Genomic DNA, 17,011 nt, shown 5'->3' on the forward strand with positions numbered 1-17,011 from the left:
TGATCCGCTGCTTCGTTGTTGGCTGCTGCTGCTGCTGCTGCTGCCTCGACTACGCCACGCCACACTACGCCAGATTCATGTTCCGGGGCTACGGACGCGGACGCGGATTCCGGACTGGACTCGACGGAAAATCCTTCCGAAAATTTCAATCATGAACGACAACTGACTAGCTGGCGTCATATTTACATTCCTGCTTTTGGCAGGGGCTATTCCAACATGTCGACCAGTCCCATACAGCTCACCAATCTGCAGCTCGCCTCGCCGAGGCTAGACGGTGATCTCGGCGTCTCAGGATCCAGACCGAAACGTCGAACATCTGTCGTGGCGAAACCCAATCCTGGGCTCTCGTCCTTGATGAAAGATTCAAGTTTGGGCGATCCCGAATCTCTCTACGAACTGAATGACCTCGGTTTATCCACCATCCCCGTCATACCAGAGTACCCCACTCCTCTCGCTAGTGCAGCCGCGTCTGTCGAATCCTTGCATGATCCCAACGACACTTCGGCACCTTTCATCGCTGCGCTTCCGCCTGTAGATACTGGCAGAGATGCCTGGCTGTTCTTGATTGGCGCGACGACATGCGAGATGCTCATCTATGGTGTGCCTTTCTCTATTGGAGTCCTTCACTTGTACTGGACGGAAATGTACGGCGCAGGCAGTGAGAGCACGGTCACCCTGGCATCGACTTTACAGACTGGACTACTGTACTTTTCCTCGGCAGTCTTCGGACCGTAAGTCATGCCCGTACGTGCGTCGCTTATCTCAGTCTCCTCACATCATATCCTTTCTACACTAAGCAAATCCAGTATGCCGGTGCTGTGATCGCTGCCACGTCTTTCATTGGTGCAGGCTTCGCCAGCAAGGTGAGTGATAATCCGTGCAGTCATGCTGATTCTCGAAGCCGTGGCACTTGGTGCTGACGATGGGATGTCTCTACCCGTTTGCCGGAGCGACGTACATGCCATGTGCTGCTCTTGTCTTTGAATGGTTCTTTCAAAAGCGCGGTCTAGCGACAGGTGAGCCCCACTTGTTCGACTTTTCGCTGAGAACGAGGCATTCTTTTCAGCGGAACTGGCGTTGGAGGAGGCAAGTAATCCCCAGCGCTCTCCGCTGATACTTTACAGCTACCATCCCCTTTCTCATCTCCTTCCTTCTCGCTCGTTTTGGATACCGAGCCACTATGGTGTCTATTGGAATCGGCTATGGGCTCATCCTATCCGCCGCGCTCGTCTTCGTCAAGCGACGTGTGCCCCTCGGTCGTGTTGTCAGACCAGAAGAGAGGAGATCCACCACCATGGACTGGAGGTGTCTCAAAACTCGAACCATGTTGTTCAGCTTAGTAGTCATCTTACTGACCTCGCTGGCGAATTTTGTCCCATCACTTTGGATTCCAAGTGGGTGTAGATTCAAAGGTCGTCCCGCTCACCTTTCGCTAGCGTTTGCCGAGGAACTGCAAGTCAGGAGACCTACTGGAACGGGCCTTATCGCCATTATGAATGGTGAGCGATCGACACTTCCGTCCAACTGACCCTGACGTAGCCGCCTCCGTTCCTGGTGCCATGTTGACGGGTCTCGTCTCTGACCACATACCGGTCCGATATACGGTTCTCCTATGCTGCGGCCTTGCCAGTCTCTCGTGTGCTTTCCTCTGGGGTTTTGCCAAGAGCGGCGGACCCTTAGTAGCATTCGCATTGCTGTGGGGATTGAGCGGGCTGAGCTTTGTCGGCTCATGGTCCAAGATTGTTTCGCTCGTATCAGGTGAGCAGCAGATGAACGTCGGTAGCTGATCCTTTGCGCAGGTGAAAACCAAGGCTCAGCCGTTCTGGTCTTCTCCATCTTCACAGTCCTCAAGGGGATTGGCAACTTTTCTTCTGGTGAGTTACAACCCGTGACTTCACTGCTGATTCCATCAGGGCCACTTTCTGCTGCGCTGCTCAAGGTCGATGCGTTCAGAGGGACACCTTACGGATTCAAGAATTACGTGAGCAATGCACAGGCGCATCCAGACCACTGACTCGCTGCAGGGCGTCTTATTAGTGTATACTGGTGGAGTAATGATGTGTGGAGCGATCGTGGGTGTGGGGTTGAGAGCGCCATCGACATCGCGATAATCAAGGACATTGAAATGCATCTTGTACTGGGTCTGATGCTACAGGGCATTGATTGATACGTCTAGGGAGACAGAAAGCTCTAACAACCGAAATGGACATATCTGGGAAGCGCTCCATGTTCTAAAAGTACATCTGATCAGTCCTTTACGGTCCAAGTACATTTGTCTCTAATTTTGCGGCCTGATTTGAGTTGTCAGCGAAATGAGACGCATCTAGTGAGGCTTACCGTAAAGGTAGAAGATGAACGGAACGGGTGTCAAGACAGCGGCAATGATACCAAATAAGCTGATAGTCAGCGTAGTCCTTGCGAAGGTGACTCACGTCGTGGCCCATGCGTTCCCCAGAGTCTGATACATTTGCGGATACGCAAGAATGACGAAACCTGGCACCACTACGAAGGGGTCAGTTGGATCCTCTTCTGAATTTGAGCCATACGTACCGTATCGGACCAGAGTCGTAGTGGACACCTGTTTCAAACGTGAGCAGATACTTCTTCAAGTGGAGGCGACTGACTCACAGCAGACGCAGCGTATTGCCCATATGCATCCTGGATGTACAGCATGGACGCTTGGAATATTGACAAGAGACCGATCCCAAATGGCAAGCCGCTGGATCAAGTCAGACATAGCTGGACATATGAGTTCTCACCTGACGATCGGGATCCAGACATTAAAATGTGATTGAGAGGTCCATGCCAGCCATAACAAGCCTATAGGGAAGAGCACATTGGCAGCCATGACTGAGCCAACGGTCAGAATAGGCTATTGGGAGATCCGCTCACGAGGAATCAACCTCTCCTCTGGCTCAACCTTGCCCTCGTAGATACCTCTTCGCTGCTTTCCCTGATGAGCATCCCGTACCAAGCCTTTGTAACGTATCAAATGGAGAGCGTAGACAAGCGTCAAGCTGAGGAATCCCACTCCAATGGGGATAAAGGTCAAGCCGATCTGTCGCTGGTTAAGGCCATGGTCGGCGAATATCAAGGGATACGCGGTGAAGCTTCCGTATAAACAGATGTAGGCCACTACGCGTGTGAGCATTCAAATTTCACGCCGACTCACCGGTCAAATAGACAATGAAGAACTGGAGGACCGGCTCAGCCGCCATCATCTGGAATGGCCGCTTGAGAGTGTTCTTGAGCGTCGGGAGAAATTTATTGTCCTCCATCTTTGCCCGCCACTTCGGATCGCCAGTGACCTTTCTCATCCTCACAGCTTTGAGCTTGAGCGTTGCTTGAGCCAAAGTTTCTGGCATGCAGAAGAAAACGAGCAGGAAGGCTAATGCGTTCCAAATGGCTGAGACCCAGTACATCCATCTCCAACCGAATCTTGCATCCGTGACGATGTAACCGCCCATGACCGGGGCCAGTATGGGTGCGAGAAAGCCTGCCGAGGCAAAGACTGGGAATTGGATCGTCCGTGAGACTGGAGTCCCGATATCGTGCAATGTTCCACCAGCATTACTGAGAGGCGCCGAAGACACTAGACCAGCAAAGAATCGGAGAATCAACAAAGCCGGAGCGTTGGGCGCCAAAGCACATCCAATCTCGAACAACGTAGCGATGAGCACTGTGATAACGTAGACAGGTAGACGACCATACACTTGGATAGATCAGTCTCGAGTCCAGTCCGATTCAAGATACTCACGTTCGCTTAGTGGAGCGGTGGGTAATGCTCCCAAACCTGCGCCGACCAAGAACAATCCCGTGGCGGCCGTCGCTGTGATCTCGTCACAGTCAAATTCTGCTCTGAAACCTGCTTCGGCCGGCGCTCCAGCAGCAGACGCGAATGTCAGAGATAGTGTGAGGAAGGTGAGCTGACCAACGACCCAGTAACGATACAGCGGAGACCAGTTCCTCGGATTACATGGATCATCCGGTTCGAATTCCACGTAATCGCCACTGGTAGGCTTCTCCTGCGCGTCTGTATTCTCAGGAGCGATCACTGTCGTCGTTTGAGAAGAAGCACCGCTGGTCGATGTGACAGGTGTATGATCTTCCTCAGAGCCGGCGGTAACGGATGATTCGATAGGCGTCGGTGGACCCGATCTACTCCGACGGCTCGGGCCACTTTCATCTGGCGGAGTGAATTGTCGATATTGTATGTAAGCTTGCATCGTGAGACACGAGCAGGAGCGACGTTGCAAAAGCTCTCAAGCCTCACACTTGTGACACGAGTGTGAAGTAGAATGCAGAACAACCATTGCGTCGATGACCTCGTCCAACAATTTATTATAATAGATAGATCTTTCGGCACAACTCTCGGCCGTACTTTATTATGCCTCTTTTTGGATTCAAGACCCCCCAGCTGCTTCCACAGTTATGATCAATGCATTTTATCTGACTCAGCCGGACTACCGTGCGGATTGTGAGCGCAGAGCTTTCAGTGCGACCTTGCCAGTGTACGCAGACACCAACGCCAGCAAGATGAACATGGGTAATAGCTGATTCACGGATAGCTCAGCGGCATACTTAAGGAAGCGTTCTGACGTCACTGACCTGGTAGAGACGGAGACCGACCCAGTAAACAAAGATGAGGGCTTCTAGGGCTGCTAAACTGACGAGGAAGAGGTACGCGGAGGATGGTGGCGTTTTGTAGTCGAGTTTTGGCGAGATTTGAGAGTACTGTATAGCGTCAGTAGCGCGCGGCGTCACGCAGAATCAGCTCACGAGCCCCAAGAGCACACCCCAGGGAGACAGCACGACTCCAGTACCTAGAGCACTCTTGATGAAGCCGACACTCTTTTCACCCTGGTTAAAAGTGTGGAAGAGCTCTTGCTGAGGCTGGAATGCTGGTTCACCCTGGCGTGGTGGAAGGTCGTGACGCCTGCGCAGAGGCGCTTTGAGAATGGAGGAAGGAAGTTGAAGTTCGCCAATGGGATAGTGGAGAGGTGTATGGGAGTCAAGTGCGGATAGGAGCAGAGTGAGATGCAATGGGCCGTGAGTGTGAGTCAAGGCGGAGATGGGTTTGGCAGTGTTCTATGCGTCCAAAGATCAGTCTCCCAGCACCTCTGGCTCAACGCTTTCACCCACAAAGGTCCAGCTCGCTCGGCCGTTGCTCTTGACCGACACGGGAAGTGTGACGTCCTCGCCGCCTTTGGAGTCCTCAAACAATAGGTGGGCCTGTTGCGGGAAGACAGCGTTGCCTGAAGCCTTGTCCACCGAGTTGAAAGTGAGCTTGAGCGTGGATCCTTCGGAGAGGACGATAGGCTGGCTCAGCGATGTTGGCGGTTCCAGGCTGCTCAGACAAAGATCAGAAGGGGATGCAAGGGGGAGGGAGGGCCACGATGTAGATGTTTCAACTCACGGGTATGTTGCATCATGGAGTCCATCCGGTGATGTGATGGCTATCTTACCCTGCTTGATACCCAGAGCAGGTGTTTTGGATCCCAGCACCAAGGACGCGGCAGCCAAGATGGTAAACAGCTTACTCGCCCACATGATGTGACCGAATGACTGTCCTCGAGCAGAGCTACGCCGAGTCCTAAGGATCTAGTGGACATTGGACGTGGAGGAGTGATAAGCCACAAGTCGACCTGAATGCCACATGTTCGGCGTTATATTTTTGAGAGCGGCGATATCCGCCCTTTGGCCCCGCAGCAGCAGCTCAGCTGCCTTTCTTTCGAATTTGATTTGTGGCTGATTTCTGGGCTATCTATGGCCACTTTCTTCCTTCCCATCGACTGTGAAACTCCCTCGGAGGGAGGGAGAAGAGGATGATGGTCCACCTGTCTGTCCCGCCGGTCGGACCCTATATCCAGAGCCTCAGGGATCAAGTGGGCTACTCACTCTCACGTTTGTCTCTCGATTGCAAGGTTCACCGTTCCCATCTCCACCTATGAATAGAACAATCGTCCATCAAATAGGCTTAAGCCGCCCCGTCGGAAAGTATCAGAATAAAAGTGCGCAGGCCAGAGGTGGACGCCGGCGCAGCCCTGGAAAGTGTAGTCGACGACAGAAAGGTGGAGGTCCAGAAAGAAAGAGGCTGAAATTATGAGGGGACAGACTGCGTCGATCAGTGCCTTGGGAAGTTTTGGGTGAACAAAAGACCCCCCAAGCCCGACCGACAGAACCCACTAAACCCCCTCCCTTTGCCTCTCACCTCCACTTCCCTTCCTTTCAACGAGTGTGCGAGGTGTGCGGTCATGTCAGATTGTTGAGACGACTGGTTCTACTTCATCCTATACACCATGCTCAGGCTACACCATTGGGTCAGTCTCTTACCTGTCGTATCCGCCATGTACTATAACAATTCCAACGACTACGCAACGGGTGCGCTCGGACAATACCCATCGATGACATATCACTCGTCTGACATCCAACCGTGAGGTCTATCTCCCTCGCCGATATGTAGACACGACTGACTCACACCCCTCCTTCAGACCAGTATGGAATTTCAACAAGTTCTACGAGACAGACCCTCTCCCAGGCTATATCATCATCGCACCTCGAGGCACTGACTCTGTACCAAGTGCGCAGGAGGGTCCTATGATCTTTGACCCGTATGGAGAGCTCGTATGGTCAGGTGCCAATATCTCTGGTCAGACGCTATCGTACAACATATTCACCTACAATGGCAGCCAAGTCATTGGCGTGTGGACCGGTCAATTCGAAGGGTCAGGGTACGGTATGGGGTACGATCTCGTTTTGGATACTGCGTACAACACGGTGGCGACGATGTGAGTGGACACAGACATGGATCGAGGCTGATTGCATCAGCAACTCAACGCTTGGTTCCCCGACCGACTTTCACGAGGTGAGCCACCGTCTTTGAATCTGTTTCTGACGTTCTCTCCAGCTCAGCATCACTCCCGATGGAACGGCTCTCGTCACCGTTTACGACAAGGTGCCTTACAATCTCTCGTCCTATGGAGTGGTCACGGATGATCCAGCTGGAGGCGCCATCCTTCAGGGTCAATTCGAAGAGATTGACATCGCGACTGGTACGTCGTCGCCACTGAAGTTAATGCTCATGTTCCCCAGGCAAGGGCATTTTCAACTGGAGCTCTTTGGATCATGTCGATCCCAGTATGAGCTATGCCGACCCTGGCACGACGGGAACTGACATGAGCAATGCTTGGGACTACTTCGTGAGTCGATTCCATCAAAAGGCCATACTGACGAGTCCAGCACATCAACTCCATCGACAAGGACGGCGATGGCAACTATCTCGTCTCGTCGAGACACTGTCACGCAATCTATAAGATCGACAAGACGGATGGACATATCATCTGGACGTTGAACGGCAAGAACTCTTCGTTTGCCTTGGGTAATAACACGGCATTCTCATGGCAACACGATGCGAGATGGCGTACCGACTATACTCAGATGAGGTGAGCCATCTTCAAGGCGTATAGACACTCGCTCACACGATGCCAGTATCTTTGACAATGCCGCCACCGCGTTCGAGTCGGACGCCGCTTCTTCTCGAGGGCTCCTCTTGAATATTGATCAATCCAACATGACTGCCTCATTTGCTCTAGAGACCTACCCTTACAACTACACCACTTCCGACAGCCAGGGATCCATGATCCTGCAGCCCAACGGAAACTGGCTCATGGGGTGAGTCACGAGTGAATCAACGGAATTTCCACAGACGACGCTTATTTATAGCTGGGGACAACAACCCTATGTCTCCGAGTACGACCCTTCGGGCAACATGCTCTGGTCATTCCAATTTGGTCTAGGTACCACTCAGTCCTACCGTGCTTTCCGATCCAACTGGACAGCATACCCAACGACGAGTCCCAATATCTCTGTCGAGAGCAACTCTTCGTCCAACGCTTATGACGTTTACGTTTCCTGGAACGGAGCGACCGAGGTACAAATGTACCACCTTTACCACTCTTCGTCTACCGACGGAAAGGGGCTCAACTGGCTCCAGACAGCCAACAAGACTGGTTTCGAGACTTGGCTCAGCGTGCCCATGTCTTCTGCTGCTCAGAGCGATTACTTTCAAATTGTCGCGGCAAACAGTGCCAACAAGACGCTTGGCTACACCGACTTCATGTCGACTGACGGAACCACCAGATCCCCAGCAACATCTTCCGAGTCCAGCTCTGTCGTCAGTCAATCACCATCTCAAACTTCATCTGTTTCTCCGTCTTCCTCTTCGTCTAGTACGAAGACCGGAGCGGCCTCCAAACGATCATTCTTGTCTGCATGGACTCGTTCTGGCTTGACATTCGGCGTACTTGTTGTAGGCATGATCATGGGATCAGCAGCGGTCCTCTGATAGAGCTTCTCGTATGGACATTGCATATATAACGATTTGTCGCGCACACACACACACACCCACACACGGATTCATGCATGATGTTTGACACGCTCAGCCTCACGACTGCTCTGATCATCCTCTCTCGGACATCTCCCTAATGAAATGCTCCGGCCGGCCCGCTTTTGCCCGGTTTGAACCAACCATTTTGGAAATCTTCGGCGTTGGTTGTCGAATGAATGATCATGCAAATGTGAAGGGGGCCAGCCTCTTCGTTCTTGATGACCATAACGTCCATCAGTCCCTCTGCGCCGTGTTCTATTCCCATGATCCCATGTGACATGTATGAGGTGTGTGTCCAGGAAGAGCTGCCTCGACGTTGGAAGTATCCATGGTCCGGTGTCCATCCGTCTTGTGAACCGGTTTCGAGCATCAAGGAGGGGAACGACGCTGCATAGACTCTCTCCAGCAGTTAGGTGTCACATCAACTCATTGTTCTCAAAGGTCAATCCACAAAATCCGAGGTCTCAAACACATCCTCTCCATTCATTGATTTCACTCGCTCCGTGAGAATAATTGACTCTCCATTCGTGCATCGGCAACGATTGTCTTCTCCCCTAATCTCATGATGAACCTATATATGTTGAACTAAAATGAGTGCACAAGCTCAACATCCCCCTCGGAATCGTCTCTAAACTGCCGAACGATCAGATTCCTACCAAGATGTCCCTATCGCAAGCTGTTATCCAACACGGGGTGCCTTCCCCGGCACTGGCCATGAAGGAGACAATCAAACATCAACCTGTTGCCCCTTCGTCCTCCATCGTGCAAGGTGATAAATGGCGTATCACCGTGCTCCTTGACGGCTTGATTCGATTCGAATGGTCAGAGACTGGTCAGTTCGAGGACCGAGCATCAACTTTTGCTGTCAACAGGGATCTACCCACTCCCAAGTTTGAAGTGGTCGAACGTGACAATCAGATTGAAATCATCACCGATAGAGTTTACATTGAGTATGATCGCAAGGCATTCTCACCTTCAGGTCTGTCCGTGACGCTCCGGGCGAACGGTGAGTCATTGTTCCGAGAGCTCCTTCCTTTTAACAGTTCCCCAGCCAGATACTACAACATTATCTGGAGGTATGGTCAAAAGTTGGAGAATCTTGGAGGGACAACGAGGACCCTAGACTTTGTCGACGGCCGAACGGCTCTGTGGGACGGAGTATTGTCCAAGGTAAAGCATGCGCGCGTAGCAGGTGTCACTGACCTACGCCAGGATGGTATGGCCGTTCTCGACGATACCGAGTCCATGTTGTTCACCTCCAAAGGCTGGATTGCGACTCGAGAGCAAGGCACCAAAGACCTGTACCTGTTTGCGTATGGCAAGGACTATCATCAAGCTCTCAAGGCATTCTACGACGTCTCAGGGCATTGTCCCATCTTGCCTCGATGGTGCCTTGGCAATTGGTGGTCGCGATACTGTGAGTCGCATCAAGTGCGGCGTGACTTGGCTGATCCCATAAAGATCCATACTCCCAAGACGAATACATTGGCTTGATGGACCGATTCAAGGACGAGAAGATACCTCTGTCGGTGGCCGTCATTGACATGGACTGGTGAGTTATCAACAGCTGGCCTGATCTGATTATCAAGGCACGTCGTGGAGGTGGATGAGAAGTACGGCACTGGATGGACTGGGTGGACGTGAGAGCGCCCCCTGAGGGATCACTGCTGATGCTTTCAGCTGGAACAGGAAACTGTTCCCTGATCATGTCAAGTTCCTCAAGCAGCTGCATGATCGGGCTCTCAAGACGACCTTGAACACCCATCCCTCAGATGGTATCAGAGCGTACGAAGCGATCTACCCAGACATGTGCAAGGCTCTGGGCCGAGATCCCACAGCTGGGCATGTGAGTGAAAAGACGTGGCATGCGACACGCTTCGTGCTGATCATGCTGTCTAGACCATCTCATTCGACCCTACTGACCCCAAATTTCTCGACTGCTATTTCAACATTCTCCACCGTTCTCTGGAGAAGGATGGAGTCGACTTCTTCTGGCCAGATTGGCAACAGGGGGAGATCAGCAAATTGGCTGGGGCCGATCCCTTGTTCATGTTGACCCATTTCCACTTTTTGGACCACGTCAAGGAGGGCAATAGACCTATGGGATTTTCAAGATACATCGGTCCTGGAGGACAACGTTATCCCATTGGGTTCTCAGGAGTGAGTAACAGGCAGTGGTCGAGCTTACATTGTCCCCTCAGGATACCGTCATCACCTGGGATTCTCTCAAATACCAACCCGAGTTTACTGCCACAGCCCCGAACGTCGGTTTCGGCTGGTGGAGTCACGACGTCGGGGGACATCATCAAGGCTACAAGGTGAGTCGTCACGGGTTCTTCTGCGTCTGATCTGACTTCGCTCTGTCAGGACGAAGAACTCTACGCGCGTTGGGTACAAGTCGGACTGTGGTCACCTATCCTCCGTCTTCACTGTTCCACTGGAATCTTTTACGCCCGAGAACCGTGGCGATACAACGCGGAGACCCGAGATGCCGCCACGAGAGCCCTAAGATTCCGACACAGGCTGGTACCTTACTTGTACACTATGGCTACCCGCAGTGCCATCGAGGGACATTCACTTGTTGAGCCCATGTACTACGACAATCCTCATACAGAGATGGCGTACAAGTATCGAAACACGTTCAAATTCGGCACTCAGCTTCTTGTGGCACCCGTCACCACGCCCCGTAACAAGGATACCACCTTTGCGGTGACGCCTGCTTGGGTTCCTCCTGGTCGACACGTCGATCTCTTTACTTCAACTGTGTACGATGGCGATCGAACGATCTCGTTCCATCGACCGCTTGACAAGATTCCCGTCCTGGCCAAGGAAGGTGCGATTGTCCCTCTGGACGCGAGTGACAATCTGGAGAACGGTTGTCCACTGCCTGCCAAGTTGGAGATCCTCCTCGTCATCGGTGCTGATGGTCAATTTGAACTGGTTGAAGACGATGGAAGCGGAGAAAGTATCGATCGTATCGATTTTTCCAAGACATTGATCACCTATTCTCACGAGAAAGGTCAACTCGTCATCGGCCCTTCTAGCCATGCGCTCGTTGCGGAAAGACATTGGTCCGTCAGACTTTTAGCCTACACGCCAGACCCGTCCAAAGTCAAGGCTACTAGTGGTGGTCAGCCTCTGCCAGTCCAGGTGTCCAACCCGGTGCAAACGGCTGATCCTCATGGATGGCTCATCGATCTCGGCGTTTTGAGCGCGAGTCAAAGCACGACGGTTGACCTCGGCGAGGCACAACCGCAGCTCGACAAACGTGGCGTCACCGACCAACTCTTCCGAGTCATTGACGCTTCACAGATGGACAACGTCATGAAGCACAATCTGTGGGAAGTCGTCCAAACTGCTGGCAAAGTCACTCTCAACGTCTTGATCAGCAACGTCGACGCTATCCCTTGTGATGACGCCCTCAAGCAGGCAGTGTTCGAGATTCTCCTCGCAGACTCGAGAATGTGATACAGGGGGCGAAGCGGGTCCGTGACGATCGACGAGGGGGATCTTAAGAGACGTTGTGTACTATAGCGCAGCCCATGGTAGACATTCATCCTTCCATGAGCATTGTTCAGCCTTTCTCGAGTAGATTTGCGTGATCAGACTTGCCTCGTCGCACTAAGCCCCTTCCCAACCTGCTTGCCAATCCCTGTGACCTCCAATGATCGAGACTGCATCGCATAAGGCTCCACACTGGATGTATACATTGAAACAGGACAAGGGGACAAGGCTACAACTCTTTTTCTGCTCACGTACATCATACAGCTCGCCGCATCAGATAGGACTCATGGTGGTCGGTGTTGGCTGCTGGGAACCAGAGATCCTCACGCAAAGGGGAACGGTCCCCTCCTGTCTCTTTCTCGCCTCATTTCTCAACCTTGCAACCTGTTCGTTGGCGTGATTGACGGCGTCTTGGAGAGGAGTCTGATCCGCCGTACCTGCCGCTCCGCCATACTCCATATCTTCAATCGCGAACAACTTGGCTTGCTCGAGCTCGGCCATTCGGAGGTTGAGCTCCATCCGCCATTCATCGAGGGTACTATGAATCACGCCTGTGGCGACATCTCAAAAGGATGAGCAAAGCACAGACCGTTCTGCACTCACCAGAGACTTCTGTAGATGTGTATACCATCGGCATGGCGGCAAATCAGTACAGGTAGGGATATATTGATGAGCGAAGATGTCAGGATCAGGGTCAGAGCACTGTGAGCGATACCCTCGTCGACCAGTCTAGCTGGATCAGCTTAAATAAGGGGGCATCCAGAGCTCCTTCTGCGCCTTATATGCTCTTGTAGATTTGTCGCACACAGTGTATTGGCCACTTGGTCAAAGGTGGTCCACACATTGGAGTGAGTAAGTGTTTCGGGAGCATCAAAGGGTCAGTCGGTGGTGGATAGTGGAGGTGGAGTGTTGAAACGATAGAAATCTTGAGGTGCAGCATCCCGGTAATGGAAACGTGTGCGGCATTGCTGATACGTCAAGCAAGGACTAAAGCCTGGCTCGGTGTGCACGACACGCTGACTAGGGCGGAGCGTTTCTGAAGGGTAGGCGAAAATGCATCGGAGAGGCGTGATTGAGCTTTAGACTAAGATCTGGTTTGGACTCGAGTGCGATGATTGACATTTCCGGACTGGTGTCAGATACAGGAGGACACTGCGGGCTATGTCTTCATACATCAAGACTTCATAAAGTGGAGATGACAAAAGGATGCGAGACCGACCTCGAGGCAATCGGGAATTTGAATTGATTTCTTCATCGTTTGACCTCGTTCCAATTTGCCTTTCCTCAGTCTCGTTGGCCGATTGCTGGCCAGAATACAATGCCTCCAAATGCATCGAGGACCGTCTTTGGTATGTCAAGTCGCTCCAAGGTCCTGTGAATCGACGCTGATGCTCCGCCCGCAGTCGCCAACATCCCCTAGTGTGTCCCGCAATTTCCAGCGTTGAGTCTCTGGTTCCACCCGACTGACCGCTGGTTCGTAGTGACGTTTCCGAAGAGCAGCTAGCCAATGTCTTCTCAGAGGTCGGCCCAGTCGCCAACGTTGAGTGAGTTTGCACCCTTGCACCGTCGTCTCTAAGCTCATCACGCTTCATAGAATCAAGTTCGATCCACAGACGGGCAGAAGCAAGGGATACGCCTTTGTTCAGTATACAGACGAAGCGACGGCCTTCTCAGCCGTTAGAAACTTACATGAAGTGCCTGTGAATGGACGGAATCTCCGTGTGGAGCTATCCACAGAAGAACCTGGACCGAGACGTCGTGTAGGCGGGCCAGGAGGAGGAGGAGGTGATAGTGGTCCACCGGGAGGGGGTGTTATTCGGGGTGGACCTGGAGCAGGAGGAGCAGGAGTCGGAGGAAGGCGGAGCGGAGGTGATAGAGATTTCTCACCAGCGCAAGGAGGGGGAGGTGGTGGTGGTGGTGGTGGACCGCCAGGCGGCGGGTACGGTCGCAGACCGATGGAGGATGATTACGGATATGGGGGACCAGGTGGACCCGGATCTGGACCCGGACCTGGAGCAGGAGCTGGAGCTGGGGGACCACCTATTGATCTCCATCTGATACCTCAAGGACGTGATGTTCCACCTGGACAGAAGGCTACCGATGTCATCAGTAAGACTCTGGCAGGTATCCAACCTGGACAAATGCAGGATGTTATGATGGGCATGAAGGTGGGTCACAGGATCTACAAAGTATTTTGCTGATCCACTCTCTTTCATTCAGACACTCGTAACGACTCAACCGGACAAAGCTAGACAAATGCTCATGAGTAGCCCACAACTGGCGTATGCCTTATTTCAGGCCATGCTTCTCATGAACATTGTTGATCCAGCTGTCCTCCAAGTAGGTCAAACGAGGTCTCCATCCGTAGATACAGCTAAATGCAGTTCAGCGCATCACACCCCTACCGCCTGCTGCTGCTGCACCACCCCCTCAATCACAGTATCCTCCACCACCACAACAATCCAGCTACCCGTCTTATCCTCCACCTGGTCCTCCGGCACAACCATCCTTCCCTCCTCCTCCTCAACACCACCAAAGTTATCCGCCTCCGCAGCCAGCGTACGGTGCACCTCCTCCTGGACCACCAGGTGGTTACGGTGCGCCCCCACCAGCTGCTACGCCTGCCCTATCGCCCGCTGTACAGGCACAGCTTGCGACGTTGCCGGCGGACCAACGAGTGAGCTACAGCCATGATTCTCGAGCTCAATGCTGAAATTTTAAACCCGCTCAGGATATGCTGATGCAGGTCCTGACTCTGACTCCCGAGCAAATCAACGCCGTGGATCTAACACAAAGAGAATCCATCAGGCAGCTAGTAAGTGTTCTGCTGGACTTGTGTAACTCATATGCTATCAGCGCCAGCAGTTCCTCGGTACCGCTTAGGGACAGTAGGGGCAGGCGTCAATCCCCCAGAAAGAAACAAAATAAATGTATACATTCCATGCATCATCTGGTCATGTCACATGCATTCAGTCCTCCTCGGCATCTTCCACGGTTGTTTGTCGGTGTTTCAGTCCGCTCGAGGGTGTTGAGACGCCAGTGCTCTGGGTCTCGACGGCAGAAGGCAGGGATACAGCATCTGGGACGGCAGGCGTAGCATCGGATGCTGTTTGAGCATTTGCACCACCATTGGAAAAGGCATCGACTCCATTGGCGATCGAGACTTTGACTTGATTCGATCCCTTTGAGCCCTTCTTCTCCGACTTCTTGACCAATCTCCTTTTCTTCGTCTTGGGTTCGTCGTAAGCCCATCCGGGGATGAACGAGTCGACCTGTGAGATGTGAGCTGACAGCACAGAGTTGAAGCGGGCCAACTCACAAAGCCGACATCCTCAAATAGATTTGGAAAGATCCAGATGGCTCTCTTCATGGTGATCACAGTGATACACCAGAATATCAGTCGAACAATCGCCAGGACGATAAAAGCTCCGACGAGACCAAAAAGACCCATGGACAAGTACCAAGCACCGATGCGAAGTTTGATGGGCCACAACGGGAACATGACTCCAGCTAACATGACGGCGACCATGGCGACTCCACCGAGGATGGTATATAAGGGTGAGCCGTCGTAGAACCAAGCGTAGTAGCCTTTCTCATCGACTGATTGGGAAGGTGCTAGAGCGAGTGTCTTGGGGGTCCCAGCGGGTGGAGGAGGGTCGAGTGTGGGCCTGTCGACTCGCAGAAAGAATGCGCTGGTGAAATGAAGCGAAGTCAGCTGTGGTTTTGAGCCGAAGGGGAAAGCTGGCTCACTGTGGTAAGACCTTCAGCAGAAGTGCTTTAGCCGCCTCTTCATCTTTGACTTCAGGAACCTTCTTCGACTTTTGGTATGCTGGTCCGGTGAGTGTTCTTATCGCTGTGCTACCTGAAGACGAGTCAGCACGGCTTTCTGGCGACCCGACTCACCTTTGAAGTATTCCACTCGTTTGCCATTCAAGATTCCACGACGGACCTTGGGGCCATTCTTGCCCCGCAGGAATTCAGCAACGGCCTTGAGTTCTGCCGGTGCCTGGTCACACGAACATGAGTCAGACCAGTTCACAGCTTCGTGTAGAAGAAGGCTCTCGGCGAATTGACGACTGGCATGAGTGAAAGACACGTACCCGTTTTCTGTAAGTGCAGCCATGAGCACAGATGCTAGAAGGATTCCTTGATCGGAAACCACTCACTGAGCCTCAAAGACTGGTGTAGCATCCGCTGGCCCTTGCATCTTCGTTCTCCAATGATCCTCAATGGCTACCGAAGCAAGTCTATGTTGACAGAAGAGTCACTGATGCTGGAATGATCTCCCAATTAATTGCTCGTCACGTGGCATCAGCCTTAAAGCTTGTGGCGGCGGGGATAACCTGCATACGAGATCAAGTAGCCTAGGCATGGCCTAATGGGCGCGCGGCGCCTCGCAGAGACGTTGAGGTGGACGAGCCTCCATCTAGCTAGAGATCAGATCAAAGCTCCAGCTGCAAAGAGATAGGTACATCCTCTGAGACCGAGTAGATGACGACCAGGGAACTCACCCGAGAAGCGGGCCTACCCGACACCGAGGTCCAGAGTCAGAAAACGTAGTGCTTGGATGACTCGTCCTAGGCCTTGAGCAGCTACGTTTGCATCGAGCACCAGACTGTAGCGATCTACAACTCTCCCTTGAGATTGACGGATAGCCTTGAGATTGACGGATAGCTTACCTGTGAGCAGCCCATGATCGTGACGTGCGTTCCTGGGGCTTTCACGCTGAGAGAGGGCGTCCTGGACTGCCCAATGTCACATCAGCGCCGATGTGGAATACCGTACCGTATCAGATTGACTGTCAGTCACTACGACGAGCAAAGTGATCTCCGACACAGGCATAGACCAGGTCATCATCATCTCCTATAACGGCGTCAGCAGAAAAGAGGACTACATGCAGAGGTCTGAAGCGGATGCCATGGGTGATTACTGGTGACGTGGTTTGGATGTGGATACGAGGTTCCCCCTTTGCATGCAGGTTCCTCTCTGAATAAATCTATACAGCTTATCGGGTTCCGTACAAGGCATGGTCGATCTTTGTTTCTTTCAAGCCAACAGATCAAAGTTCCGCATAGTCTGCGCCGAGAGTTTCCCGTGGAACCCGGAAACGGTGCCTGAAGG

The 17,011-nt window shown here is 52.6% G+C and overlaps 8 protein-coding genes across 8 annotated transcripts; 4 read left to right on the forward strand and 4 right to left on the reverse strand.

The window, feature by feature from the left end:
* Positions 1 to 156: 156 nt before the first annotated feature.
* BD324DRAFT_614174 (major facilitator superfamily domain-containing protein) lies at positions 157 to 2,118 on the forward strand. The gene is made up of 10 exons (XM_022014568.1): positions 157 to 731; positions 767 to 863; positions 902 to 1,016; positions 1,054 to 1,086; positions 1,125 to 1,394; positions 1,437 to 1,499; positions 1,540 to 1,758; positions 1,800 to 1,874; positions 1,914 to 1,981; positions 2,025 to 2,118. Exons 1-10 carry the CDS (start codon positions 217 to 219, stop codon positions 2,109 to 2,111), a joined length of 1,542 nt encoding a protein of 513 aa, XP_021873349.1. The 5' UTR covers positions 157 to 216; the 3' UTR covers positions 2,112 to 2,118.
* Positions 2,119 to 4,321, reverse strand: BD324DRAFT_614178 (major facilitator superfamily domain-containing protein). Its single transcript, XM_022014569.1, has 9 exons — positions 3,758 to 4,321; positions 3,173 to 3,712; positions 2,893 to 3,135; positions 2,760 to 2,850; positions 2,629 to 2,719; positions 2,551 to 2,578; positions 2,433 to 2,502; positions 2,338 to 2,396; positions 2,119 to 2,291 (listed from the first exon to the last, which is right to left on the reverse strand). The coding sequence occupies exons 1-9, from the start codon at positions 4,224 to 4,226 to the stop codon at positions 2,248 to 2,250; spliced, it is 1,635 nt and encodes a 544-aa protein (XP_021873350.1). The 5' UTR covers positions 4,227 to 4,321; the 3' UTR covers positions 2,119 to 2,247.
* On the reverse strand, positions 4,320 to 5,687 carry BD324DRAFT_220770 (Oligosaccharyltransferase subunit Ribophorin II-domain-containing protein). The gene is made up of 5 exons (XM_022012211.1): positions 5,417 to 5,687; positions 5,143 to 5,347; positions 4,780 to 5,088; positions 4,609 to 4,734; positions 4,320 to 4,553 (listed from the first exon to the last, which is right to left on the reverse strand). The coding sequence occupies exons 1-5, from the start codon at positions 5,548 to 5,550 to the stop codon at positions 4,464 to 4,466; spliced, it is 864 nt and encodes a 287-aa protein (XP_021873351.1). The 5' UTR covers positions 5,551 to 5,687; the 3' UTR covers positions 4,320 to 4,463.
* Positions 5,688 to 6,410: 723 nt separating this feature from the next.
* BD324DRAFT_614187 (ASST-domain-containing protein) lies at positions 6,411 to 8,436 on the forward strand. The gene is made up of 7 exons (XM_022014570.1): positions 6,411 to 6,788; positions 6,829 to 6,865; positions 6,908 to 7,052; positions 7,093 to 7,199; positions 7,240 to 7,442; positions 7,489 to 7,671; positions 7,723 to 8,436. The coding sequence occupies exons 1-7, from the start codon at positions 6,598 to 6,600 to the stop codon at positions 8,342 to 8,344; spliced, it is 1,488 nt and encodes a 495-aa protein (XP_021873352.1). The 5' UTR covers positions 6,411 to 6,597; the 3' UTR covers positions 8,345 to 8,436.
* A 664-nt stretch (positions 8,437 to 9,100) lies between these two features.
* On the forward strand, positions 9,101 to 11,854 carry BD324DRAFT_640838 (putative alpha-xylosidase; the record flags this gene model as incomplete). The annotated part of the gene is made up of 9 exons (XM_022017375.1): positions 9,101 to 9,392; positions 9,438 to 9,556; positions 9,599 to 9,803; positions 9,848 to 9,938; positions 9,976 to 10,026; positions 10,067 to 10,232; positions 10,286 to 10,546; positions 10,588 to 10,704; positions 10,754 to 11,854. 9 exons carry the CDS (start codon positions 9,101 to 9,103, stop codon positions 11,852 to 11,854), a joined length of 2,403 nt encoding a protein of 800 aa, XP_021873353.1.
* Positions 11,855 to 12,124: 270 nt separating this feature from the next.
* Positions 12,125 to 12,659, reverse strand: BD324DRAFT_614189 (hypothetical protein). The gene has a single exon (XM_022014571.1). The coding sequence runs from the start codon at positions 12,407 to 12,409 to the stop codon at positions 12,164 to 12,166; it is 246 nt and encodes an 81-aa protein (XP_021873354.1). The 5' UTR covers positions 12,410 to 12,659; the 3' UTR covers positions 12,125 to 12,163.
* A 397-nt stretch (positions 12,660 to 13,056) lies between these two features.
* Positions 13,057 to 14,822, forward strand: BD324DRAFT_614191 (hypothetical protein). Its single transcript, XM_022014572.1, has 8 exons — positions 13,057 to 13,239; positions 13,294 to 13,309; positions 13,372 to 13,434; positions 13,485 to 14,058; positions 14,111 to 14,230; positions 14,280 to 14,567; positions 14,622 to 14,705; positions 14,747 to 14,822. Exons 1-8 carry the CDS (start codon positions 13,209 to 13,211, stop codon positions 14,771 to 14,773), a joined length of 1,203 nt encoding a protein of 400 aa, XP_021873355.1. The 5' UTR covers positions 13,057 to 13,208; the 3' UTR covers positions 14,774 to 14,822.
* On the reverse strand, positions 14,823 to 16,140 carry BD324DRAFT_614198 (translocation protein Sec62-domain-containing protein). The gene is made up of 6 exons (XM_022014573.1): positions 16,057 to 16,140; positions 15,991 to 15,997; positions 15,794 to 15,896; positions 15,641 to 15,752; positions 15,210 to 15,582; positions 14,823 to 15,162 (listed from the first exon to the last, which is right to left on the reverse strand). Exons 1-6 carry the CDS (start codon positions 16,095 to 16,097, stop codon positions 14,860 to 14,862), a joined length of 939 nt encoding a protein of 312 aa, XP_021873356.1. The 5' UTR covers positions 16,098 to 16,140; the 3' UTR covers positions 14,823 to 14,859.
* Positions 16,141 to 17,011: the final 871 nt, after the last annotated feature.

The sequence above is a fragment of the Kockovaella imperatae genome (assembly GCF_002102565.1).
Source record: "Kockovaella imperatae strain NRRL Y-17943 chromosome Unknown BD324scaffold_2, whole genome shotgun sequence".
Lineage (NCBI taxonomy): Eukaryota > Fungi > Basidiomycota > Tremellomycetes > Tremellales > Cuniculitremaceae > Kockovaella > Kockovaella imperatae.